The following is a 25,262-nucleotide window of genomic DNA, read 5'->3' on the forward strand; positions in this document are numbered from 1 at the left end:
TGAAAATGAAATGCAGAAATATCTAATTTACAAAAGTATTCAGCCCCGTGAGTCAATAATTTGTAGAAGTGCCTTTGTTGGTGTTTTCAGCTTCGAGTCTTCTTGCGTATGTCTGTATCAGCTTTGTACATCTGAATTTGGGGGATTTTCTCCCATTCTTCCTTGCAGATTTTCTCAAGCACTGTCGAGTTGAATGGGAAGAGTAGGTGAAAATCAATCTTCAAGTCTTTCCACAGATTCTCATTGGGATTCAAGTCTGGGCTTTGGCTGGGCCACTCGAGGACCTTCACGTTCTTGTTCTGAAACCATTCTCGTGTTGCTTTGGCTGTATGCTTGGGGTAATTGTTCTGTTGGAACATAAATGTTCGCCGCTGTCGAAGGTCTTTTGCAATCTGAAGCAGGTTCTCCTCAAGGGGCTCCATTTACCTGTATTTGTCTCTCAGTCCCTGCTATTATCAAGTCTCCCAGTCCCTGCTGCTGAAAAGCATCCCCATAGCATGATGCTGCCACCACCATGCTTCATGGTAGCGATGGTGTTAGATGGGTGATGAGCTGTGCTCGGTTTCCACCAGACATAGTGCTTTGCATTCAGGCCAAAGAGTTCAATTTTCATCTCATCAAACCACAGAATCTGTTTCCTCATGCTCTGAGTTTTTCACGTGACTTGTTGAAAACTCCAGGCGTGCCTTTTCATGCGTCCAGGCGTCATGGCCTTTTCCTCAAGAGTGGCTTCTGTCTGGCCACTGTCCCATAAAGCTGAGATTTGTGAAGTGTTGCAGAGACTGTTGTCCTTCCGGCACGTTCTCCCATCTCAACTGAGGAACTCTGTAGTTCTGTCATTGCGTTCTTGGTCACCTCCTTGACCAAGGTCCTTCTTGCCCTGTTGCTCAGTTTGGTCGGACGGCCAGCTCGAGGAAGTGTCTGGGTAGTTCCATATTCTTAACATTTCCCAAAGATGGAGCTCAATGTGTTCTTGGGAACTTTCAACACTCTAGAAATAGTTTTATACCTTTCCCCCAGATCTATGCCTCCTCACAGTTCCATCTCGGAGTTCTCCGGACAGTTCCTCGGACTTCATGGGCGAGTTTCTGCTCTGCCGTGTACTGCCAACTGTGGGACCTTATACAGAAAGGTGTGTTTCTTTCTAAATCACGTCCAATCAATTGAATTGGCCCCAGGTGGACTCCAATCAAGTTGTGGAGACATCTCAAGGATGCTCAAAGGAAATTGGATGTGTCTGAGCTCAATTTGGAGTGTCATAGCAAAGGGGTTGATTCAAGACATTTCAGCTTTTCATTTTTTATTAATTTGTAAAAATTTCTGAAAAAAAATTTCAACTTTGACATTATGGGGTATTTTGTTTACATCGGTGTAACACAACAAAATGTGAAAAAGTCAAGCGGTGTGAATACTTTCTGAAGGTACTGTACAAACAAACTATGTGATTGGTGAAGGTTGAAAGTATTTGTAATTTCAAGTTGTGGTATCGTTTGTATCATATAATAGTGAATGAGACAGTCATAGTTAGACAGAAATCAAAAGGGCTGAAGATTCTCAATGCACTCACAGTTAATTGACTCGGAGACCACCATCTGGTCGGCATCCATCAGAGCAACATTCTGTCATTAACTCTGAAAGTCATGTGGTCAGCATCTGATATAATTTGGGTGTTCGAGCCATTGGATTTATGATAGGGGGATGGTGCAAACCATGGTTTGTCTGAGTCCTACTTGCGATAGCTCTGCTCAGCCTTCCAGATATCCCTTGGGTCATCTCGATCCCTGGTCACACAACAATATCATTATGCAATGCAATTATTAATGAATCATGTTGTTTATGTTTCAGGGAGGAGATAGAACAACAATTGTTACTCTGGGACCTGGAGGGGACATTTTGCAGGTTGTGTTACGTTCTTGTTCTTTTGCATCCCCTTTTATGATTAATTTGCTTTTTTTCTTCCAACCTTCTTCTCTCTCTAATTCTCACCTTACTTTCACACAGTCACAGGAAGCTCCACACTACCTAAGAGAGGCATGATTTCCACCTTTTCCCTCTCCTGATGTGTGATCGAAGAGCTTGAGGTGGTGTGACACATACAAAGTGAAAGTATTCTCATCCAAGGCTCCTGTTTTTCTTCCAGCCTGCTGACCTGTTAACACAGGCAATGTCTGAGCTGTCCAAGTCCCTTCCTGGTGACATTCGTCTCACTGGTTTGTCTGACTGCCAGCGCGTTGCATACATACCTGTGTCGGCAGCATCAAGTGTACACTTGCAACTTGTACAGCTACAGCAGGTAGGAAAATACAGTCAGTTTGTTTGACTTGTTATCGTCTCTTTCTCGTTTATTAATCTCAGTGTGCATGGTATCCGGTGCGTTGGGGCTTACATTGCATCGTAGCACAAGGTGTGTTTGGAGAATATTGTTATAGCCATGCTACCAATCCGGGAATGACCGAATCATGTAGGCCCTCAACTGGCCATGGCTGCCAGCTGGGTTCAAAGCCTCAAACCAGGGTTACAAGCTTTAAGTCCTGATACCTCGTCAAACGACACGAATCCGACCAAGGGTCATGTACTCACACAGTCTGCCAGTCAGGTGTATAACCGAGCAGCTGGTTATGACACACTGTGCGTTACTTTACTAAGTGATAATCGCTTTTACCCAATTATGCACCTTGAGGGTGCCAATTGTGAAAACTCAACCACTGTACAGCAAGAATGGAGCCCTTGCAGGAGTAACAAACAGTTCATAGGTTGTCATTAAAATAAAAACCACAGCAAATCGTCCATAAGCAAAACACAATAAACAGCAAACAATATTCCCACAAATTACCCACAACGTGATCCCAAGTGACTCAGATTTCCAAAAAGTTCTTATCTCAGGGCCTGTTCACTCACTCATCAAGAACACAGGGCGGGGAATACAAACAACAAACAATACCAAGAGGTCGATTTCAAACCCGGAGCCAAGCTGGGCAAGCGGTGGCGGATTAATGCATGGGCACGCAGGACCCTTGCCCAGGGCCCCGAGCTCAATGAGGCCCGGGGGAAAAAAAGATATTTCCTGTTATAAAAATGGCTATACCAGATGCACCACTCTAAATATTATGTTTCCAGTTACGAGTTACTGTTTGGGGTGTTTCAGTGCTGGTTTTGACTTGATACTGTTGCAGTGTTCTCTGCGCTCGAGCGCTGCATGACAGTTGATCCTCGTTGGAGGTGCAAAACCAGTCAATACTTGATAATACAATTATTATAAACTAGCAAATACGACCTGAAAATTCACGGATGGGGATACTAAAGAGGGAGGTAGGGGGGAGAGAAGGAGAGGGTTAGGGGGAATACTAAAGGAGGGCAGGCCCGTAGCCAGGGCTCAGTATTAAGGGGGGCATATGAACTGGATGGGGGGGCACAATTAGTATATTTAATATTTTTGATAACCCGGTATACTATTGTATTCATGCAGCATTGACACATCTATACTGAGGTTGCCGTCGCATACGAACCAAATTGATCTCAGCTAGATTTAATATGTTCCGATGTTTTTGGCCTAAAATTATTCGAATGCAGGAGAGCCGCAACAAACTGGCACATTCACAATGCAAATATTCAATGATTAAACAATTGCCACCAATTCAGGTGAACTTATACAAGGTGTTGTGAAGAATTGGCATTAGAAAATTAATATACCAGAGATACAATAACTAAATGGGGGAGGTTGGCACTGGAATCAGTGCACTTTGAAATAAGATACAGTTGGCTATGACCTGCAATCATCACGTTAAACTATCAACAGCAAATACGACCAGCCTGAAGATACCACAAGGTCCGCATTCAAAGCAGTCAATAACACAGAGGTAAGGTTATGCACAAAGCACTAGATATGGGATATGCAAAGCACCAAACACAGCATTTAACTTAAACATCAGAAGTACAAAGCAGCCGACCACGGCGGGTGCTGACCACAACCACACTGCAACCACAACCACACACGCATCGCCAGCAGTCACACACACAATCTGAACTCCTCGTATAGTTTTTATACCGCTGCACTCGCTGTCAGAAGAGCTGCAGGCGACGCGTCTCAGTGTGGAATCTTGTGAGGACCTTCTCCTTCCATTCATTCAGGCATTTACGTGTGAGGTCTCTCTCGAAGGCCAGCTGTACCAGTTGTGCCTTGAGTGCATGGCGCATGGACCGTCGATGGTCAGTGAAGACATTCCTCAATGTTGAGAATGAGTTTTCACACATGGCAGTGGACGCACCAAATCTTAGTCCAAGTCTCATAGCAGTCACTACACTTGGCATGGCTTCCAGCGTTTTGTGGTAAGTTGAGAGGAGTTTTTGTGTTGTCAATCTCTCGTTTGGCTGCTTTTCTGTCTGTGAGCGAATAAACTGCTTTGCAACCACACACTCTGTTTCACTGATGGTTGACTTTGTTAATGTCATGATGTGCTGGAGCAAGTGGGGATCCAAAAACGTGCCATTTTCAGGATTCAAGGCAGCGAGTGAACGGGCGAGTTGTGTGTTGCGCTCACTGAAGCGCCGAGCGATCTCACCAAGCACAGTGTCAATTGCGCTGTAAAAAACCCTCTGCAGTTCTGTCTTGTCGTTGTCGTTGTTTTGTCCTGTAGTCTCCAAAACTACAAACTGTTACAAGTTCTGATGCATTGTGCGTGTCCGTTTTGGTGGTGCAGGTGTAGAAGTGCGAGCATCGTTGGCCTTGTTCCACAGATCAGTGAACTCATCCTCAGAGCGGAGTTTCTTCACGCACTCTGTAGCACTCGCCACCAGTTCCAACCCCGTTAGCAAGTCCATATCCTCTGCCTGCAAGAGTCTGTTAGGGCCATCTAACAACATCAGCAGTTTTTGTACAAAGATAGCAATGAACATGAAGGCAGGCCCAGAGACTTCCCGCAAAAGCCCAATAGCCTCCATCCTCATCTCTGCACCGTAGGCGCGCTCTGCATCAATCTCCGACAGTAAGGATGTGATATCCTTAAAAGATCCTATGATCACAGACACAGTGGCTAAATGTCCCGTCCACCTTTGATCAAGAAGTCGTTTTAACCGCTCACCTTTATACTGTGCAGCAACAGTGGGCTTTCTGAAGAATTTGTACAGGCAACAACAAACCTCGAGGAAATCAGTGACAGCTTTCTCTGCTGCCAGTGCGTGGATAACTACCAGATGGAGTTGGTGATTTAAGCAGTGCACATAGGGGATTTCTCTTTCCAATATCTCTTGCCACAACTTTTGCACCCCACCGTGCTTCCCAGCCATTACCGAAGCCCCGTCGTACACCTGACTTAATATTTTTGACGCGTCAAGTCCTGTTTTTGTCAGCTCTGCAATTATTAGGTCTGTCAATGTTTTTGCATCACCAGCGTCGGCAGTAGCTATTGTGAGTAGACGCTCTGTTGCTTCATTTGATGCCGATACAAAGCGAATGATGATTGATATGTTCTCACATTCAGTGGGGTCCCTCGTCCCATCCACCTTGATGGTAAACCACGATGTGCCTACTTCTTCCACGATGGCATCCGTCACAACATTACTCAATGTGCAGATCAGTTCATTCTGCATTTCTGGACTAGTATAGCTTGCATTTCGTGGGATATGCTTTATTATTTCGGCGAGCTTGGTGTCTTTTTTTTGAGTGTGTAGTTTAAAAGCGAGAGGAAGAGCCCACTGTGCCCGTCTGACATATCTTCAAAATGATCAAGGCTCCCTCTAAAAGGTATCTGATTTTCGGTGAGAAATCCCACAACATCGATAAGAGCAGACACATAGTACCGGTTTCTATTTAGCTGGTCAGCATTGAGGAGTGTGGAAATCTCCTTACCACAATCGATGCGCCTCTCATTCTCCTTCCAACTCAAAAAACAAGTTAAATGTTCCTTTGAAGTTGCGTGTTTGTGAAACCCCCTGCCTTTCTCAACACCATGTTACCAATTCCGGTAGCCTCGCACTGTGAAAGTAGAGTCCACTGGGCCACGTGCAGTGTTAAACTTCCTACATGGATAGCAGAATGCTGCATCTGTCTGCACACTATTCCAGCCATTCATTAGTCTGGTACCACGAGAACACAAACGAGCGACTCTTGTTCTGCAACAGATGGCCAGGGTACCGCTGTAGAACAACTTGATTCGGTCTCTCACTTCCAAGATCATCGGGAAGCGGCTTGACAGTCACACCCGATCCCGAGGCCGCCGCCGAGCGTGGAAACTCGGCTGTCTGCCCTGGGGCTCCAGCCGCAGGGCTGACGTTGCCGGCTTGGCCAGGTTGGCCAGCTTCTGTCGGTATTTCATCGACATGATCGTCTTTTCCTCCTCCTCCAACTCCTCCCACAACATGTCTTTCATCATCTTCTTCATTTTCGTCGCTTGCATTTTTTCCTTTTCTGAGCCATTTTCGTAGATCCATCATCCACGTCTTTTTCTCCTGCTGCGAGCTCGTGCTCTGTGATTCGTCCCTCGCGACTCACGTCACTAATCTCGCGACTCGCGAGATTTCACGGTTGACGGTTTTATTTATTAAATGATCCATCCATCAAAAACAGGTTTTATCTGCATCATTTCAAATGTAAGCACGATTGCAAACACACATATTTTTAATTTTTATTATAAAATTACTTTTGTAAGATGGAGGGTTGACGGGTTGTGAAGGTCACGTGGTGCACGTGCACTTCATCTTTAATAATGTAAATTTATGTCTTTTCCTTATTCATATTATCATATTATGACTATATTACATTTATACCTAACTTACAACCAATCAGGTAACCTGCTCAATCGGGTTTCCATATCGAATACGCTGATTGGCTATTCCTTAAAACTAAATGATCCACGATATATATATATATATATATATATATATATATATATATATATATATATATATATATATATATATATATATATATATATATATATATATATATATGTATATATATATATATAACCACCCACAACATTGACATTCGACACAAGGTCTTGGCTGCTGGCGTTGGTGCTTGCGTTATTATCTTTTATCTTGTGGTCTTGGACTGTATTGTCTTGCCAATTGCATTTGGAGATGCGCTGGGAAGTGCACACTTGACTTATCTCTTGATTCTTATTAAAAGAAGGATATTATGAAAGAACAGTTTATCCAAGAAGGCCTCATTATTCACCACGTTGAACATCTGGAATAAGGGTTTTAGTTCACACAGGTGAACTCTTAAACAGCAAGTTCACAGTGGGCGCTCGTCCTTAAACACTAAGTTGTTCACAGAGTACAACAGGGCATAAATGGGTGGCGTACAAGTGGGGGGGCACCAGATGCGCCATGGGGGGGCACCAGATGCGCCATGGGGGGCAATGCACCCAAATGCCCCCCCCAGCGACAGGCCTGAAGGAGGGGAAGAGGAGGGAGAGGGGTGGGGGAGAGAAAGAGGGGGGAGGAGAGAGCAGTAGGGAAGGGAAGGCAGATGTGCAGTGGAGCGTTAATTATGATTCACACCGTCTCATCAAAATGATTCTGCAAAGGATAACAGACAGTGAGGATGGAAACAAAATAATGTCAAATCCTTTTTCTACCTGTTATACTATAAATACCGCCTGGAGACAAACACCGACCGCCCGGACATGTCCGGAGATAAACACAGTCTGGAAGCAAACACCACCGGGAGACAAACACCACCCGGACACGTCTAGAGACAAACTCCTGTCTGGACATAAACACCGACCGGCTGGACACATCTGGAGACAAACAGACATGGCCCGGAAAGGTCTGGAGACAAACACCGCCCAGACATAATCACTGCCCGGACATATCCGGAGACACACACACACACACACACACACACACACAGAGGGAGAGAGAGGGAGAGGGAGGGAGAGGGAGGGAGGTGTAGGAGAGTGCTGCAGGAGAGTGCTGCTTTGTATTAGGAGGGGGTGGAGAGAATAAGAGAGAGGATGGAGAGGAGGGGAGTTAGCAGAGAGAAAATGTTCTGCTTTATGAACAAAACACACATGCACACACTCTCGTGCTTAGCCGATATCGGCATTTTTCAGAAATCAGCAGATTGGAGTCAATGTGGTTACCGACTGCAGTACGTACTGTAAACAACCCAAAAACGTTATCTTTCACCGTTGTGTTGGGAGGAATTTCAACATACAAATTTTAAAAACAATGTTGCATTTACATAGACATTTCAAGGAAATGTGCATAAACATTAATCTTTATAAACAGCTCTGTGTGATGGGTGGAAATAATTGGCTCGGTAATTTTGAAAACACGTTAATACGGTAAACGGCAAACGGCTTGGAAATCGGGTGTTATCAAATATATTTTGCTTTGAAACTCGCAAAGAGAAATGTTTAACCTTTGAAAAGCAAATCCGAGAACCAATTGCTTTAGAAGCAGTCAAGAGTCAAAGGAAAACCTTGTAAAACCTCCATAAGATGCAGGATGAAACTCTGCCACCGTAGTGCCTATAACGGGCATGGCATGCCCACACACCCACAGAGAGTCCCTCCACATCCAAATCTACCCATATGTACCACATCCGTGTGTGCTGTATATGTAGCTCTACCTTGTGTAGCAACTGCCGACTGTACATCCCGATTGAGACATGAACTGTACCACCATCGACTGTAGGAAGCTCAGCAAGTGACTTAAGCATTCAAGCAAGCACTCCAATGGAACGCCCTGCTTGGCAAGCGATTACCAATTGCCGACGATAAACCCATGCACCCGGAGATGCCGAAGCAATATCTGAATTAGACAAATGAACACTTTTTTAGTCGTCGGAACTACTGCCGAGTTCGATTCTGCTACTTAAATTATGTAATTTGGCTTATTTTAAGAGATTCTCGAGGTCATGGCATGTGCGGAAATGAAATAAAGCCACGAATACTGGTGTCTCCGGGCGTTTATAAGCATTGCAATGTATCCAGCGATTCATAGGTATCGATAATATGAGTGAGGAAAGTGAAAAAAAATTACTTTATCGTTCAGAAATCATTGCAGCCTGTTCCCAGTCAAGGCAGGTTGAGCAGGGCAAAAAAAGGGCAAATTAAGACCCCAACGAGGGAGAGAGAGGTGACCAAGCATAATACCTTGATAAAGGATAATTAAATAAGGCCGTTAATTATCTTCAAAAAGGGGGTGCTTTAATTAACCCAAGCACCAAATTTTCATTCATGAACTTCCTTGGAGTTCCCTTGGTATGCATGCAAAGTTTCAGTCTGCTAGGTTTCATGGTTTTGGAGTTATGGAGAAGACACACACACACACTGACACACACTGACACACACACACACACTGACACACACACACACACACACACACACACACAATGACACACACACACACACACACACACGCACACACACACACACTGACACACACACACACACACATTTATTTGTATAGACAAGAATGACTGCACTGGGGTCACAACCTGCAACAAAATCCGGTAACGGGCCAATCGGTAAATGAGCATTTAAAGCACTATTAAATAATGAACAGCGCGATTGGGAAACATACATTTCATACACTATTAAAATATTAACTCCACACCTCCCATCCATGTCAACCTCCACCATGGTTATATCAGAACGAGCTGATTCGTCACACGCTTACGGATTGTTTAACCCAAACATGGGGCCGTTCAAAAGCTACAGAATGCTATTTTTTTAATAGTAATTTTCGTAAATTAATAAGTAAAACAATTGCAAGTCTGTAGGCAAAAAAATAAATAAATTATCAACTCATGCTCCAATATGCAAATGATTGCAATGTCATCAGTCAAATGTCAGTTTCCATTAGAATTCACAGGCAGTTAAAAAAAATGGATCAGCGGTACTTAAGTGGGAGCTCAAAGAGAAAGGTGAAGCAAGCAAAGGAGGTTAAAGGAGTTACTTTGTTTAAAATAATAATAATACCATCTAAAAACAAATACTTGAAAGAGAAAGAGACACGACAGAAGGAGACGATGGCGACACAGCTTTGTGTTCAGCAGACGTTGTTGTTTGGGGATTTTGGAGCTGATTGCTCAATTTGATCCCTTTCTTGCAGATCACATTGCTGAATTTGGGCAGAAGGGTAAAGGCAGGACTTCTTCCAGTGCCTATGGAAAATGTACACCCCTTTCAAAATTTCACCTTTCGTTTCCTTATAGCCTGGAATTAAATTACATTAAATCAGACTTTTCCACCCTCATTTTCACATTGTAACCCACAACTTCCACGTGAAAAACAAATTCTACAAATTTCAAAAATTAATTAAAAATACAAAACTAGAATGTCTTGGTTGGATACGTGTCCACCCCCCCCCCCCTGAGTTAGTACTTGGTGGAAGAACCTTTGACAGCAATTACAGCTGTGAGTCTGTTGGGGTAGGTCTCTACCAACTTTATACACCTTTATTAGGCAATATTTTCTAATTCTTCTGCACAAAACTGTTCAAGCTCGGTCAAGTTGCATTTGGAGTGTTGATGGACAGCAATCTTCAAGTCGTGCCACAAATTTTCGATTCGATTTAGTTAAGTGCTCTGACTGGCCCACTCAAGGACATTTATCTTTGTGTTACTCTGCCACTCCAATGTAGCTTTGGCTGTGTGCTTTCGGTTGTTGTCGTGCTGAAAGGTGAACTGCCGTCCCAATTTCAGCTTTCTTGCAGAGGGCAGCAGGTTTTCCTCTCGGATTTTTATGTCTTTTGTTCCATCCATTTTCCCTTCTCTCCTGACAAGTTCCCCATTCCCTGTTGATGAGAAACATCCCCATAACATGATGCTGCTACCACCATGCTTCACAGTCGGGATGGTGTTCTTTGCGTGATGTGCTGTGTTAGGTTTGTGCCCAACGTAACTTTTTGCATTTCAGCCAAAAAGTTCCATCTTGGTTTCATCAGAGCACAAAACTTTTTGCCACATGGTTACAGAATCTCCAGAATGGTTTTTTGCATACCTCAAACGGGACTCAAGGTGGGCTTTTTTGAGCGATGACTTCCTTCTTGCCACCCTACCGTACCGGCCAGACTTGTGGAGTGCTTGGGATGTTGTTGTCACATGCACACAGTGACCAGTCTTTGCCATAAAGGCATGTAGCTCTTTCAAAGTTGCCATTGGTCTCTCTGATCAGTCTCCTCCTTGCTTGGTCATCCAGTTTGGAGGGATGGCCTGATTTAGGAAGGGTCTTGGTGGTACCATACACCTTCCACTTCTTAATGTTTGTCTTGACTGTGCTCCAAGGGATACTCAAGTCCTTTGAAATATTTTTATACCCATCCCCTGATCTGTGCCTTTCCACAAGTTTATCCGGGAGGCCTTTTGAAAGCTCCTTTGGTGCTCATGGTTGAGTCTTTGCTGTGAAATGCACTACCCAGCAGAGGAAACCGATAGGAACAGCAGATTTTATTCTGAAATAATCAGAATCACCACAATTTAACACAGGTGGAAGCCAATTAACATGTGGGTGATTTTGAAGGTGATTGGTTACACCTGAGCTAATTTACAATTGCTATTATAAGGGGGGTGGACACTTATCCAACCAAGACATTCGAGTTTTGTATTTTTAATTAATTTTCTGAAATTTCGAGAATTTGTTTTTCACTTGGAAGTTGTGGGTCACGATGTGTAAATAAAGGTGGAAAAAGTCTGATTTTATGTAATTTAATTCCAGGCTGTAAGGCAACAAAAGATGAAACTTTGAAAGGGGGTGTAGACTTTATATAGGCACTGTATATGTCATCGGCTACTTATGAAGAATTCATTGATGTTATGTGGCAGAAAAAAATATTCAATTGCTTTAGAACTTCAACAAGCCAAATTTATTGAATGGAGTCTATGTATTAATGCGTTTTGTTTTTTGATACATTCCTATTTTTTTTGGGGGGGGGGGATGTTTCGGGCCTACATATTTTTTTGTGCCCACGGCCCCAAAAAATCTTATTCCGCCTCGTTGGGTCCATATACAAAATTATCGGCAGCTCTCTTGTGAAGCCCACCATAAAAACCCTCAAGTTCCGTAAGTGTGGCTTCCTCAAAGCCATCTTTACTCTGGTGATTAAATGTTCACAGGTCTGGTACACACATCTAGAGACCAAGTCACTCTCCTTCCTCCTTGCTGTCCCTCCAAACAGACAGCTCTCTCTCTCTCTCTCTCTCTCTCTCTCTCTCTCTCTCTCTCTGTCTCTCTCTCTCTCTCTCTCTCTCTCTCTCTCTCTCTCTCTCTCTCTCTCTCTCTCTCTCTCTCTCTTTCTCTTTCTCTTTCTCTTTCTCTTTCTCTTTCTCTTTCTCTTTCTCTTTCTCTTTCTCTTTCTCTTTCTCTCTCTCTCTCTCTCTCTCTCTCTCTCTCTCTCTCTCTCTCTCTCTCTCTCTCTCTCTCTCTCTCTTTCTCTTTCTCTTTCTCTTTCTCTTTCTCTTTCTCTTTCTCTTTCTTTTTCTCTCTTTCTTTCTCTTTCTCTTTCTCTTTCTCTTTCTCTTTCTCTTTCTCTTTCTCTTTCTCTTTCTCTTTCTCTTTCTCTTTTTCTTTCTCTCTCAGCTGCGTCACCAACAGACAACAAAATCACTCCCTTTCTTTCCAAGCACCCCTTAACGGAACTGCCCTCAAGATCCACTGATAAGCCCCTGCAGCGAGGCCAAATGCAGACTTCCCTAATGCCGATTCGCTCCTCACATCAGCCTCTGGAATCAGGCTGATGGCTGGCTATTTCAATGCAGATTCACCACACATGCACATTCTCATGGCTTGAGCAGAAAAAACTCTGATGTGCACTTTGTAAACAGAGGTAAAGAACATGAAAAACGAACAGCCAGAGGGTTGAATAGGGGAGGACAAAACATTCGGGTAGGGAAAACAAACATCGCACTGTACATATGCAACACGTATCCATTGCACAAATACTACGTCACGCTTATCGAAACAAACGCTAAAAAATAACTATCGTTCTATTAAACAGTTTTATTAACCCCGAAAGAGCATTCCCACAACAATGTGTTTATTTTCCAGTTTGGACGGTGTGTACAATGAGAAGACTATTGGTTTTTACAGTTTGGACAGTGTACACTTTGAGAAATATTCTTTTTTTTAAGTTTTGCACAGTGTGTAAAATTTGGAGAATATTGAGTTTTCACAGTGTGTACAGTTTAATTCTGCAGAGTTTATCGTGTGTGGAATACACCATCTGTATCTAGTCTGGACAGGCTTCCAACTTGGACCTCAACCAGCTGCAGGAAAGCACTTCACCCACCCTTCCCATCACCCTTCCTCGTTCACCTTCCTTCTCAACTACTGAGGGTGAAAACATCACCCTCCAGGTAAATTGTTTGGCTCCACCGGCTCATACTTCCTCCCTCCCCGACACACACTCCTAATACATACACCTGTACCATTTCACCGCACACTTATTGATACGGGTTATTGAAAGATCATTGCAGAGCTTGCTTATCATCAGTGTGTTCCTCCAGACGTTATACATTTTTGCTCACACCTTAAATATTTATTTTACCTTTCTTTCAGGTGAGTTCATTTACCATTGAATATGAGTGAACACATCATTGAGAGTGAATACTTTTGTGCACTTCCACATTGAGTTATAGAATGATTGATGTAAAGTGAGTTTCCATCTGACATTCTTCGGCATTCTGATGTGAAGACTTACTGACACCGTCGTTCCTCTCACTGTTTTCTCAGCTTGTTTCTCTTACATTAATTGCCAAGGAATGAATACTTGCGACACTCCTAAATAAATTTAACTTCATCATACTGTCCATGGCTTCCATCATCTTATTGGTTACCCACTCGCATTGCTCTATCCCGTTATGTGTTCACACATGTTCAGAGTTTTCACTTTTACCTCCTTCCTTTTTTTTTTCCTTGTTGTCGCCATGTTTGGCTGCAGACGGTGTCTGTGTCTGATGCTGCATCGGACAGTCCCCGACCACCACCACCTTACCCTCCTGCTTGGAACAACCGTCCCTACTGTAAGCATTATACTATACGTTGTCTTGAATGCATGTACAGTGCACTGTTTGTGATGCATGATGCAGTGGACAATTTGATAGCATGTGGTGATGGCGAGGTAGGTTGCATTGCGGTGTGACGGCATGATGGTTGTGGTGTAACAACACAGTGTGATGGCATTTTGTTTACCTGTGTGCAGCGGATGTGCAGATGCTGAGCCTGGCACAACCACAGTTTGTGCTCACTGACAAGACATTAGCTCAGGTACCACATATCATCCAAACTCTCCCACAAGCCTTCACTTCCCATCCCCCCCCACCCCACCCCTCCCCCCCCCACAATTTTCACACATGCACACATGCATCCTGGATTTCAAGAGACTACAGAATTCAATTTGTATGCATACATGAAGAGAGAAAGCCAGAGAAGGTATCCCGAACACACCTCGCAAAAAAATTTCAAAGACAGGTTCAAATGGAAGATGTCATGCATGAAACCGAAGCAGCAACAAATGCAGCCCTGATGATTGCAAAAAAAGATGAAAGAAAAATATAAAGCTAAATATCAACAGATATACATGGACAACTGAGAGAACGACAAAAGAGCAGGAAAATATTAAAAAAAAAGAGTTTTAGTTCCCCTCTCGTCTTCAGTTGTCCTCCCCTTCCTCCTGCCCAAGGTTCACTGAAGCTTGTGGCGAGGCAGTTGTCCTGAAACAAGTTGCCTTTGCCTCATGGAAAGCAAACCCAACTGAGGGTAATCTTAGTTCCTTCCATGAAGCTTGGAACAAGTGTGTATCTACCCTCAGGAGAGCCAGAAAACAACAACTTTCTAACCTCAAGTCTGAACTCTCAAACCTGTCTCCCTCCTCCAAATCCTGGTGCTGTCTCATCAAGTCAGTTTCTGGTGCATGTTCCCCCTCCATCCCCTCCCTTCCCTCAAATCGCCACTCAGCTGAAACTGCACATGAAAAGGCTGAATAACGAAACTCCGTATTTGCATCTAAATCTTGTGTCCCAAACCCATCGCTTTCTGTACCCACCTTACCCAGTCGCACCCAACTGTTCCTGGACTCTGGGTCCTTTTCCCCTGCCAAGGTGGAGAGCTGTCAAACCTCGACTCAGATTCTGCAACCGGTCCAGACAGCATCAGCCCACGTGTCCTAAAAACCTGCTCCTCTGCTCTTGCTCACCGTCTCTCTGTTCAATTCACCCTCTCATTTGCTCAAGGCTCAAGGTCATCTGCCATCTGCTTGGAAATCAGCAAACATTACCGCTCTGCTTTAAAAAAGGTGCAAAAACAGATCCCTGCAACTACAGACCAATCAGCCTTCTCCCAATCATCAGCAAGGTTATGGAATCCATCATCTCTTCAGACATTAAATCCTTCCTCTTCTCCAATGGCTTGATTTCTGATCATCAATTTGGTTTCAGACCAGGTCACTCTACCCTGGATATGCTGCTTATGCTCTCCCAACAATGGATGGAGGTCCTCAACGCCAAATATGAAATCAGAACCATTTCCCTCGACATATCGCGTGCTTTTGACACGGTCTGGCACCCTGCCCTGCTCACCAAACTCTCTTCCGATGGTATCCAAGGCCATCTCCACTCATGGCTCGCAGACTTCCTGTCCTGTCGCAGCCAACGTGTGGCCCGAAATGGAGTTCTCTCATCCTCTCTTCCTGTCCAGGCTGGAGTTCCTCAAGGCAGCGTTCTGAGCCCTGTTCTTTTTCTGGTTTTCTTCAATGATATCTCCGACTCTCTGGAAAATCCTCTTTATCTCTTTGCTGATGACTCCACCCTCTGTAGTACTATGTCATCCCTCAGATCAGCAAGCCGCAGCTTCTTCGCTGTCTGCAGATCTGGGTAAAATCACAAACTGGTCCAACACGTAGAACATGTCTTTCAATGCTGACAAATCTCACACTCCCCCCCCCCCCCCAAATCTACTTTCTCAACAATCCTCTGGAAGAAGTCCTTTCATTCAAGCTTCTGGGTCTCACTATCTGCCATGACCTTTCCTGGGAAAGCCACATTTCCAACCTGGCCTCCAAAGCCAGTCGCCGACTGGGAATCTTCCATCATGCAAAGTTCTTCCTCGGCCCACCTGAGCTCCTGTCCACATACAAAGCTTTCGTCTGCAGCCTGATGGAGTACTGCTCTCCCCTCTGGGCTGGTGCTCCTGCATCCCACCTTTCTTGGCTTCACGCTGTGGAAACCAAGGCATTTAGGATCATTGGTATCTCCCACAACGAGGCTGAGTCTTTGGGCCTCTCACTCTCTCACTGCAGGCTGGTCGGTAGTCTTTCTGTTTTCTACCGTCTCCTCTCCGATCTTGCCCCCCCCCCACCACTGCTCTGTCTGCGATATGTCCCCACCATATTTCCAGGCCTTCACTTCGGACTCCTCTGTCAAGAGCCTACCACCCTCTGCTCTAACTGCAGTACACCGAGCGATGGTCTTGGAGGAACGCAATGCGCGATTTCCCCTGTAAGCAGGATGAGAATCACTTGACCACAGGTGATGCTCTACCCCCTCACAAATTCCTTGCACATAGGCCTCCTTTTTCACCCTGAGTGCATGTACAGTTTTACGCCTCAGCTCCCTGAACAGCTCAGTTCTGCCATTCAGCCTGGCACTGAGACTCTGGTCAATGGTTTCCAGTGTCCCTTGAGAGACAAAATTCTTCTTCGCCCTCCGGTGAGTTCCAAGACATCCACCGGCAACATCAAGGATGGTTGTCTTGAAGGCACTCCACAACTGTTCAGGATCTCCCAAAGCAACCAGACCCCCCAAATGTCCACTTAGCCTGTTCGCAAACTCCTCAGCTGCCCTCTCATCCTTGAGCTTGCCAACCTCCAGCTGAGGCTGGGATGGTACCATTCTCCTGGATTTAAGGTGCAACTGAAGAGTTGCTACAACAAGCCAGTGGTCAGTATTGAGGAACTGAGCACTCTGGTAGGCCCTGCAGTTCAGGATCTTCCTCCAGCGACCATCAACAAGCACATGGTCAATCTCCTTTGCCACACCGCCAGCGTTGGAATGCCAAGTCTGGCGATGAGCCTGTAGGCGCTGAAACCATGAACCGGCCACCCTAAGTCCATGACTTCTTGCAAAGTCAAGGAACTTAGTGCTATTCAGGTTCACAGTTCCAGACCCATAGGGACCAACACACGTCTCATAACCATCCCTATCAGTTTCAGTTGATGCATTGAAATCCCCCAAGACTGGAAGTGTTTCTCATCTGGGGCATTGATCAACCACAGAATCGAGCGTGGGGTAGAATGTGTCCTTCACGGTGAGATCACTCGCCTCAGTCAGAGCATATACAGACATCAGGGAAATGACACCCAGGGAGTGACAAATCCTTCCTCTCATAATACACTCGGTGACCGATGTTACCTGAATTATCATTGGAGTCAGCTTATTGGACACAGCTACAGCAACTCATTGGGCATGCTAACAATCAGAGCGACCAGACCAATAGTAGGTGGAACCACCTGCCATGATCTCGCCGCAATTCGGTCTCCGAACCTCAGAGAGAGCTGCAATACCGATGTCCAAACGCTTGAGCCCAGATGATAACAGAGAAGGTGATCATCCTCTCTTAGGGAGAGGACATTCCAGGCACCCACCTGAAGGGAATGTCTCAGGTTAACCAAAGGAGACCGCCGTCTGGTGGACGACACCTCAGCACCTCTCCGACACACCCGGCAATCTGACCCGGGAATGTTACCTCGTGGTTTCCCTCCCATCATCAAAGATTGGGGGACCCAAATGCTTTTCCCCAATCCCGTCATCTGGTGAGCTGCTCTGCGAAGGGAAGCTGCACAGGAGGTACTCCCACAGAGTGGGTTTTCAGATTTTTTTTTATGCTTCCAGAATGTTTTGCGGAATGAAGGGTTTTATGGTGGCTGGAGTGCAAATCCTGCCACCAACCTCCTAATAAGATGTAAACCAACTGCAGGAGGACGTCCGCAGACACAGTTGAGCACTAGATATGGATGACCGTTGGCTCACAAGGAGCTCCTCTGCCCTTTGACAGGTTTTGTTTTTAATCCTGCTGGGTGTCCATATCATATACCCTCCTCACCAAGAAACTTGGTGGGGAAAACGGTTTCGTCGCCAACAACCCGCCGACAACCCGGAGGTGTGTGTGTGTGTGTGTGTGTGTGTGTGTGTGTGTGTGTGTGTGTGTGTGTGTGTGTGTGTGTGTGTGTGTGTGTGTGTGTGTGTGTGTGTGTGCATATATCGAATCATTTTCCCATTGACTGCTATTATACAGGGTGATTTTTGTTTTTATTTACAAACCCTTAGAAATTCCCATACTCTAAAAACCATATTAATTGGGAACCTAATATTTGGTGTAAATGTAGCCTAATGTTCCTGAAAGATGTAACATGATCCACATCATTGATTACCTTCAACGAAGTGCTGAAAGTGTCCATCACCATGTTGCAGGCACAAATTCATTCTTCGCAGCACGCTATCCGACACACTGTGCACCATTTCTTGGGGAATATTGCTGATTGTGTCACTGATTATTGCTTATAATTCACGAAGAGTGCGTGGATTTGTAGCATACATATATCCTTCAAATATCCCCACAAAAAGAGATCTGGCGACATAAGATCAGGGGATCTAGGTGGCCATAATGACTGGGACACTGCATGGTCACCAAAGAGTAGCCTAAGTTCGTTCATGCTGTATCGTGAAGTGTGATTCGTCGCACCATCTTCCTGAAACCATCCTTTACTGATTTCATCTTCTGAAAGGTTCCCAAGAAACTCATCGATTATGTTGATGTAACATTCTGAGATTACTGTTTGAGATGAAAATTGGGCCAATAATTCTTGACTGACTTACAGCACACCAAAAAACAATTACAGCACACAGCAGAATGCAATGATCTTTCATGCATCACATAAGGTTGTTCACTTAGTCATAAACGAGTATTTTGTGAATTTACATGCCCAGAAAGATGAAACCATGCTTCATCTGTTAAAAAATATATAACATCCAACACATTGTCTTGTTCTCTTACCGTCCTCTGGAGCCACACAGTTGGCCACACGTTTCTCTTCATCTGAATCCAGTAACTGATGCACTGCATGAATTTTGTCGGGATAAGGTTTTTTTTTATTTTTTTTTGTATACCTTGTCGAGGCTCGTGTGAGAGCTAACACACAACGCACAGCAAGAGGGGGGCATGAGACAAGAGTGACGGGAGTGGGAAGGACAAAACAGTGGGGAACAGAGACATTAGGAGATCTGTAGAAGGGAGAGGGATGGGGCGGGGAACATGGGGAATACAAGATGGACATTACAGGGACATTCATGAAGGAAAGCAGGGAATTTGAAGGAGGTGGGCTTGGGTGGATTATCGGGGGAAGAAAAGATCGAGGATTTGGATGGGGGATGACAAGAGGTGCTGGTGAACAGCTGTTTTGAAGGCCTGGAGGGAAAAGTGGGATTGAATAGAGAGGGAGTTTATTCCAAAAGCGGGAAAAAAGAGGAATGAAAGAGTGAAGGTGAGCAGTGATTTGTGATTTTGGTAGTTTTACCAGAAGGGGGTTGTTGGTGGACCTTAAGCGCCCTGCGGAAATGTGGTGGGGACAAATCGCAGAGAGAACAAAGGGGGGAGGCGAGACTGGAGAGGAGACGGTAGAAGACAGAAAGACCACCGACCAACCTGCAGTGAGAGAGTGAGAGGCCCAAAGACTCAGCCTCATTGCGGGAGATGCCAATGATCCGAAATGCCTTGGTTTCCACAACGTGAAGCCGAGAAAGGTGGGAGGCAGGAGCACCAGCCCAGAGGGGAGAGCAGTACTCCGTCAGGCTGCGGACGAAAGTTTGTAAGTGGTCAGGAGCTCAGGTGGGCCGAGGAAGGACCTTGCACGACGGAGGATTCCCAATCGGCGGATGGCTTTGGAGGCGAGGTTTGAAATGTGGCTTTCCCAGGAAAGGTCATGGCAGATAGTGAGACCCAGAAGCTTGAAAGAAAGGACTTCTTCCAGAGGATTGTTGAGAAAGTGGATGGGGGGGTTTTCTAAACGGTCCTTTCGGAGAGACATAGTGAGAGTGTGAGATTTGTCCAGATTGAAATACATGTTCCACGCGTTGGACCAGATTGTGATTTTATCCAGATCTGCAGTGAGCGAAGAAGCTGCTGCTTGCCGGTCTGAGGGATGACCGATGGTACGGCAGAGGGTGGAGTCATCAGCAAAGACATATAGAGGATTTTCCAGAGTCGGAGAGATAATTGATGAAAACCAGAAAAAGAACAGGGCCCAAAACGCTACCTTGAGGAATTCCAGCCTGGACAGGAAGAGGGGATGAAAGAACTCCATTTAGGGCTACACGTTGACTGCGACAGGAGAGGAAGTCTGCGAGCCATGAGTGGAGGTGGCCTTGGATACCAGAGGAAGAGAGTTTGGTGAGCAGGGCAAGGTGCCAGACTGTGTCAAAAGCAAGTGATATGTCCAGGGATACGGCTCAGATTTCATGTCGAGAATTGAGGACCTCCATCCATTTTTGGGAGAGCAGAAGCAGTATATCCAGGGAAGAGTGACCTGGTCTGAAGCCAAATTGATGATCGGAAATCAAGCCATTGGAGAAGTGGAAGGATTTAATGTGTGAAGCGATGATGGATTCCATAACCTTGCTGATGATTGGGAGAAGGCTGATTGGTCTGTAGTTTCAGGGATCTGTTTTTGCACCTTTTTATGCAGTGTTAATGTTTGCTGATTTCCAAGCAGATGGCAGATGACCTTGAGCAAATGAGAGGGTGAATAGAACAGAGAGAGGGTGATCAAGAGCAGAAGAGCAGGTTTTTAGGGCACGTGAGCTGATGCCGTCTGGACCGGTTGCAGAATCTGAGTTGAGGTTTGACAGCAAGCTCTCCACCTTGTCAGGAGAAAAGGACACAGCGTCCAGGGACAGTTGGGTGCGACTGGGTAAGGTGGGTAGAGAAAGTGATGGGTTTTGGACATAAGATTTAGCTGCAAACACCGAGTTTAGGCATTCAGCCTTATCAGGTGCGGTATCAGCAGTGCGGCCATTTGAGGTAAGGGAGGGGATGGAGGGGGAACTTGTACCAGAAACACATTTGATTCGACACCACCAGGATATGGAGGAGGTAGAGAGGTTTGAGAGTTCAGACTCAAGCTTAGAATGATGTTATTTTCTGGCTGTCCTGAGGGTAGACACACACTTGTTCCAAGTATTATGGAAGGAAATGAGATTACCCTCAGTTGGGTTTGCTTTCTATGAGGCAAAAGCAAGTTGTTTCAGGACAACTGCCACGCTGCAAGCTTCAGTGAGCCATGGTGGGAGGAAGGGTAGGACAACTGAAGACGAGAGGGGATAAATCTGTGCATGAGGGAGAGCACGTTTCTTTGAAAGAATTCCCAGGATGAGTTGATGTTGGAGAAAGTAGCCATAGGAGACCAGTCTATAAGTTTGATGGCTGCTTGGAGACCCCGTCAGTCAGCTTGAGTGAAATGCCAGACTCGACGGCAGTGATGTGGTTCTCTGATAATATCCAGAGAGATGTCCACTTTGACAAGGACGTGGTCAGAAGAACCGATTGGAGCGGAGGAAGAGTAGCAGACATTGTCAGGGAAATTTGTCAAAATCAGATCCAGAAGAGATGGAGTACCATTGGTTGAGATCCGGGTCGGGAAGTTGACCAATTGAGTCAGTCCCAATGAGTCACAGAAAGCTTTTGTTGAAGTGCCATGACAGGTGAGAGAGGTACCCACACCTAGTATAACCCAAATCCCAGCCAATTCACTGGCGTTTTCTTACTGGATAGTCTTTGGCGTCTTAGCAACTCTTTCCACAGATTCTGCACTACTGGGAGGTCAAACGACCCACCCCTTTGGCCATGATAAGGTATCTTTAACCGTCTATCCTGCCCAGCAATCATCTTGTCATCCTGAGGAGGTTCTTTCTTCTCCTCTCATTTTCCTGATTTGTTTCTCATATTTCACTGTTGTCGAACCATTCCCGGAATTTTCTTGGATCTGACTAGTCAGCCTCAGCCACTTGCCCTCGGCCCTCAAACCTCCCTTTCCAGACCTTAAGATAGCTACCCCTTGATAGACATTAAACAATTTTCTCCACACTTATCTTTACCGGTTCTTGGGCGAAGACAAGGGGCAGAAGCAGGGATGGACAAAACCTGGGGTGAGAAAGAGAATATCTAATTTAAACTCCCCAGCATAAAGGCTTACCTCATTCAAATTGGTCACCAAGGGTCCATCCCCACCTCTCCTCCTCCTTGTCTCGCCCTGCTCACTGCGCCAATTGTCGAGTCATCGATCAACCTTTACTGAGGCATGAAGATGTCGATGTACTTAAGAGAAAATTGTTTATTGTCGAACAATACGTGCGCATGGAAAACACACCACAGGCACAACAATTTGCATTTGAGGAACCCAGAGAGTGCTCTGCAAAATAGTCAAGTCAACTCCTTATATTTGGATTTTTTATCTCCAACAAATTCCACTATGCACAATTTCTTCTTTTCATCCCAAGAGCCAGCTGGATTACCAGCTGGCTTATATCCTGGCGATATATATCAAACTGATAAGCAAGATCAAAGGTTTTCCTCCCAGATTCTGCAACACAATGCTCCCTGGAATCACTCAAGTATGACCTTACTTATCTCACACACAATGTCCCAGGCAGGAATATATTTTCATTAATTGCAGTTAGTGGGGCAACTTAGCATAACAATTGTGTATTTTGTGAGGAAAGCACCAAATTTGGCACACGAGTAGCCCATCATATTATGAACAGATTTGGATATTGGGCCATCTCAAATTCAGCCGCTGATGGCTGTGGCAGCCATTTTCCACTGCCATCAAAAATTTTGAGATGGCCCAATATGCAAATCTGTTCATAATATTGTTACGGCTGTGGAAATTCGCGAACCACCAATAAGGACCCTCAGGTGAGATATCTTCATAGGTACATGTGTAGTTAGCCCAAACCCGTTGAATAGAGGGAATTTACGTGATCCATTCGGGCTGCGATCCTTTGAATTAGGCGTTTTTCTTTTTCTATCTTTTATTTCAAACACAACATTTCAACAACCACGCCATCCCCATCACAGCGCCAACCACACTGCAACCACGCCACCGCCACCATCTACGCTACCACATCTTCGCCACTACGTCCGCTTCCGAATGGCAAACAAAGGCGCAAAGGAGGGAACTGCGAGGATGCGCAGGTTTTCCCGCCTGTTTCTCCCGTCTGACTTCCCCGCGCTTTGGAGTGGAGGAAGGGCGATGCAGGTCAAAGGTCAGAGGTCATGTAAAGGTGGGGCCTCTTTTAGGGGGAATAATTCTCTGGCCCAGAGCCAAAAACTGACTCCCCCGGCCCCCGCACGGAGCGGGGTGGAGGGAAAGCATGAGGGAACGCCCTTTTCGGGAACCCTCTCGAAGGAAGGTGGAGCCGGGAACGGGGCGGGGCGAAGGGCGGAGCCCCGCGCGATAAAAGACGGACACGGGTGGGCGCGCTAGAGCTTCCTCTTTCGCCTCTTCCTCTTCAGCCTCTTCCTCTGGAGCGCTTCCACTTCCACCTTTTCTTTGTTGTCTTGGCTGGTGGACTGGTTGGTCTTCGGGAAGAGGTCCTGCGCCCACGCCTTGGCGAGCGGCCCTGTCACAAAGGCATGTACAGGAGAAGCGGCAGCGCCCGTTGCGAGGTGGACCTGTGCGTCCGGACGGGGAGTGCCAGAGAGGGTTTGCCGGCCACGAGAGAGGTCGGGGTCAGGCGGTCTCTCAGGTCGAGAGAGGTCGGGGTTTCTTTTCTTTGGGGTTTTGGTGTGAATGTCCGTGGGTGGCGCCAGTCTGGCTAAAGTAGAATTGTTTTCAGTGTTGCCATGTGTACACATATTCGGTTGTAGCTCTGCATTGTTACTTTTGTTTTGGCTGTTATATGTGCATTTACTTTTTGTGTATGGCTGTATATACATGCTTGTCTGTGTGTGTGTGTGTGTGAATACAACACTTGCTTGTTGACTGTTCCCGCTCTGCTTCGTCTCTTTTCCTTTTTATTGACCCTCCATCTTGCATCACGGAAAGGGGTTCGTAATGGGTGCAACATCCCAGTAATTAATCGGAACCGACAAGGCCGACGATAACACCGCTCGGTTATCACTGCAGCACGGAACGGACTGCTTAAGCGGTTCGTGTCCGGAGTCGGCCTGTGGCGTGGTACGATCGCCCCGTTGACCATTCGCGCAGGTACTAAGGTAGATAGAATTTGGCGAGCAACCCTATCCTGCGCGGGTGGGCAATTGGCACGATCGTGGTGAGGTTAAACCCCCACCCGTGACGAACTCCCGGCGTTGTTCCAAGAGGGTCACGACAGAATTGTCCGTCCAGTGGGCGACGTGCCGCGATTCGAGTTACGCGGCCGTTCGCACGCCGGCGGGCGCGAATTCGCAACAATATGATAGGCTACTAGTGTGCCAAATTTGGTGCTTTCCTCACAAAATGCACAATTGTTATGCGATATTTAGCTAAGTTGCCCCACTGAGGTGAGTGAATTCAGTTTGCGAAGAAACAAAAGCTTCAAAGAAAAAGGTACAAATCCCAACACATATATATATATATATATATATATATATATATATATATATATATATATATATATACATATATATATATATATATATACATATATATATATATATATATATATACATATATATATATATATATATATATATATATATATATATATATATATATATCTTCTTCTTTCGGCTGCTCCCGTTAGGGGTCGCCACAGCGGATCATCCGTATGATCCGCATTGTGATTTGGCACTTGTTTTACGCCGGATGCCCTTCCTGACGCAACCCTGGTCGCCTCTTACGACACAGGGATATGGTACACCTATCTTAACCGAGGTATACACCGGCCCAGTTTTTTCTGGTACTCATTTCGTCGACCTCGGAAGGATGACAGGCTGAGTCAACCCCCTGGTGTATTAATTCAGTGGCCCAACGGGGCTTGAACTCAGGACCTCTTGGATCCCAAGCCGCTGCGCTAACCACTGCGCCAACACCAAGAGAGATATATATATATATATATCTATATATATATATATATATATATATATATATATATATATATATATATATATATATATATATATATATATATATATATATATATATATATATATATATATATATATATATATATATATATATATATATATATATATATATATATATATATATATATATATATATATATATATATATATATATGTATATGTATATGTATATGT

General features: G+C 45.2%; 1 protein-coding gene across 14 annotated transcripts in view; it reads left to right on the plus strand.

The window, feature by feature from the left end:
- The window catches only part of LOC147010416 (PR domain zinc finger protein 10-like), a 110,869-nt gene that overhangs the window by 79,772 nt on the left and 5,835 nt on the right, over nt 1-25,262 (plus strand). For 13 of the 14 annotated variants that reach the window (XM_085858934.1, XM_085858942.1, XM_085858930.1 and 10 more), the window contains 5 exons: nt 1,846-1,899; nt 2,141-2,293; nt 13,184-13,306; nt 13,891-13,972; nt 14,152-14,216. In XM_085858934.1, coding sequence (XP_085715060.1) covers nt 1,846-1,899; nt 2,141-2,293; nt 13,184-13,306; nt 13,891-13,972; nt 14,152-14,216 — 477 coding nt within the window. The remainder of the gene's footprint in view (nt 1-1,845; nt 1,900-2,140; nt 2,294-13,183; nt 13,307-13,890; nt 13,973-14,151; nt 14,217-25,262) is intronic. The other variant, XM_085858940.1, reaches the window with a different exon arrangement.

The sequence above is a fragment of the Eptatretus burgeri genome, chromosome 16 (genome assembly GCF_056783735.1).
Source record: "Eptatretus burgeri isolate ZD-2024b chromosome 16, Ebu_testis_v1, whole genome shotgun sequence".
Taxonomy (NCBI): Eukaryota; Metazoa; Chordata; class Myxini; order Myxiniformes; family Myxinidae; genus Eptatretus; species Eptatretus burgeri.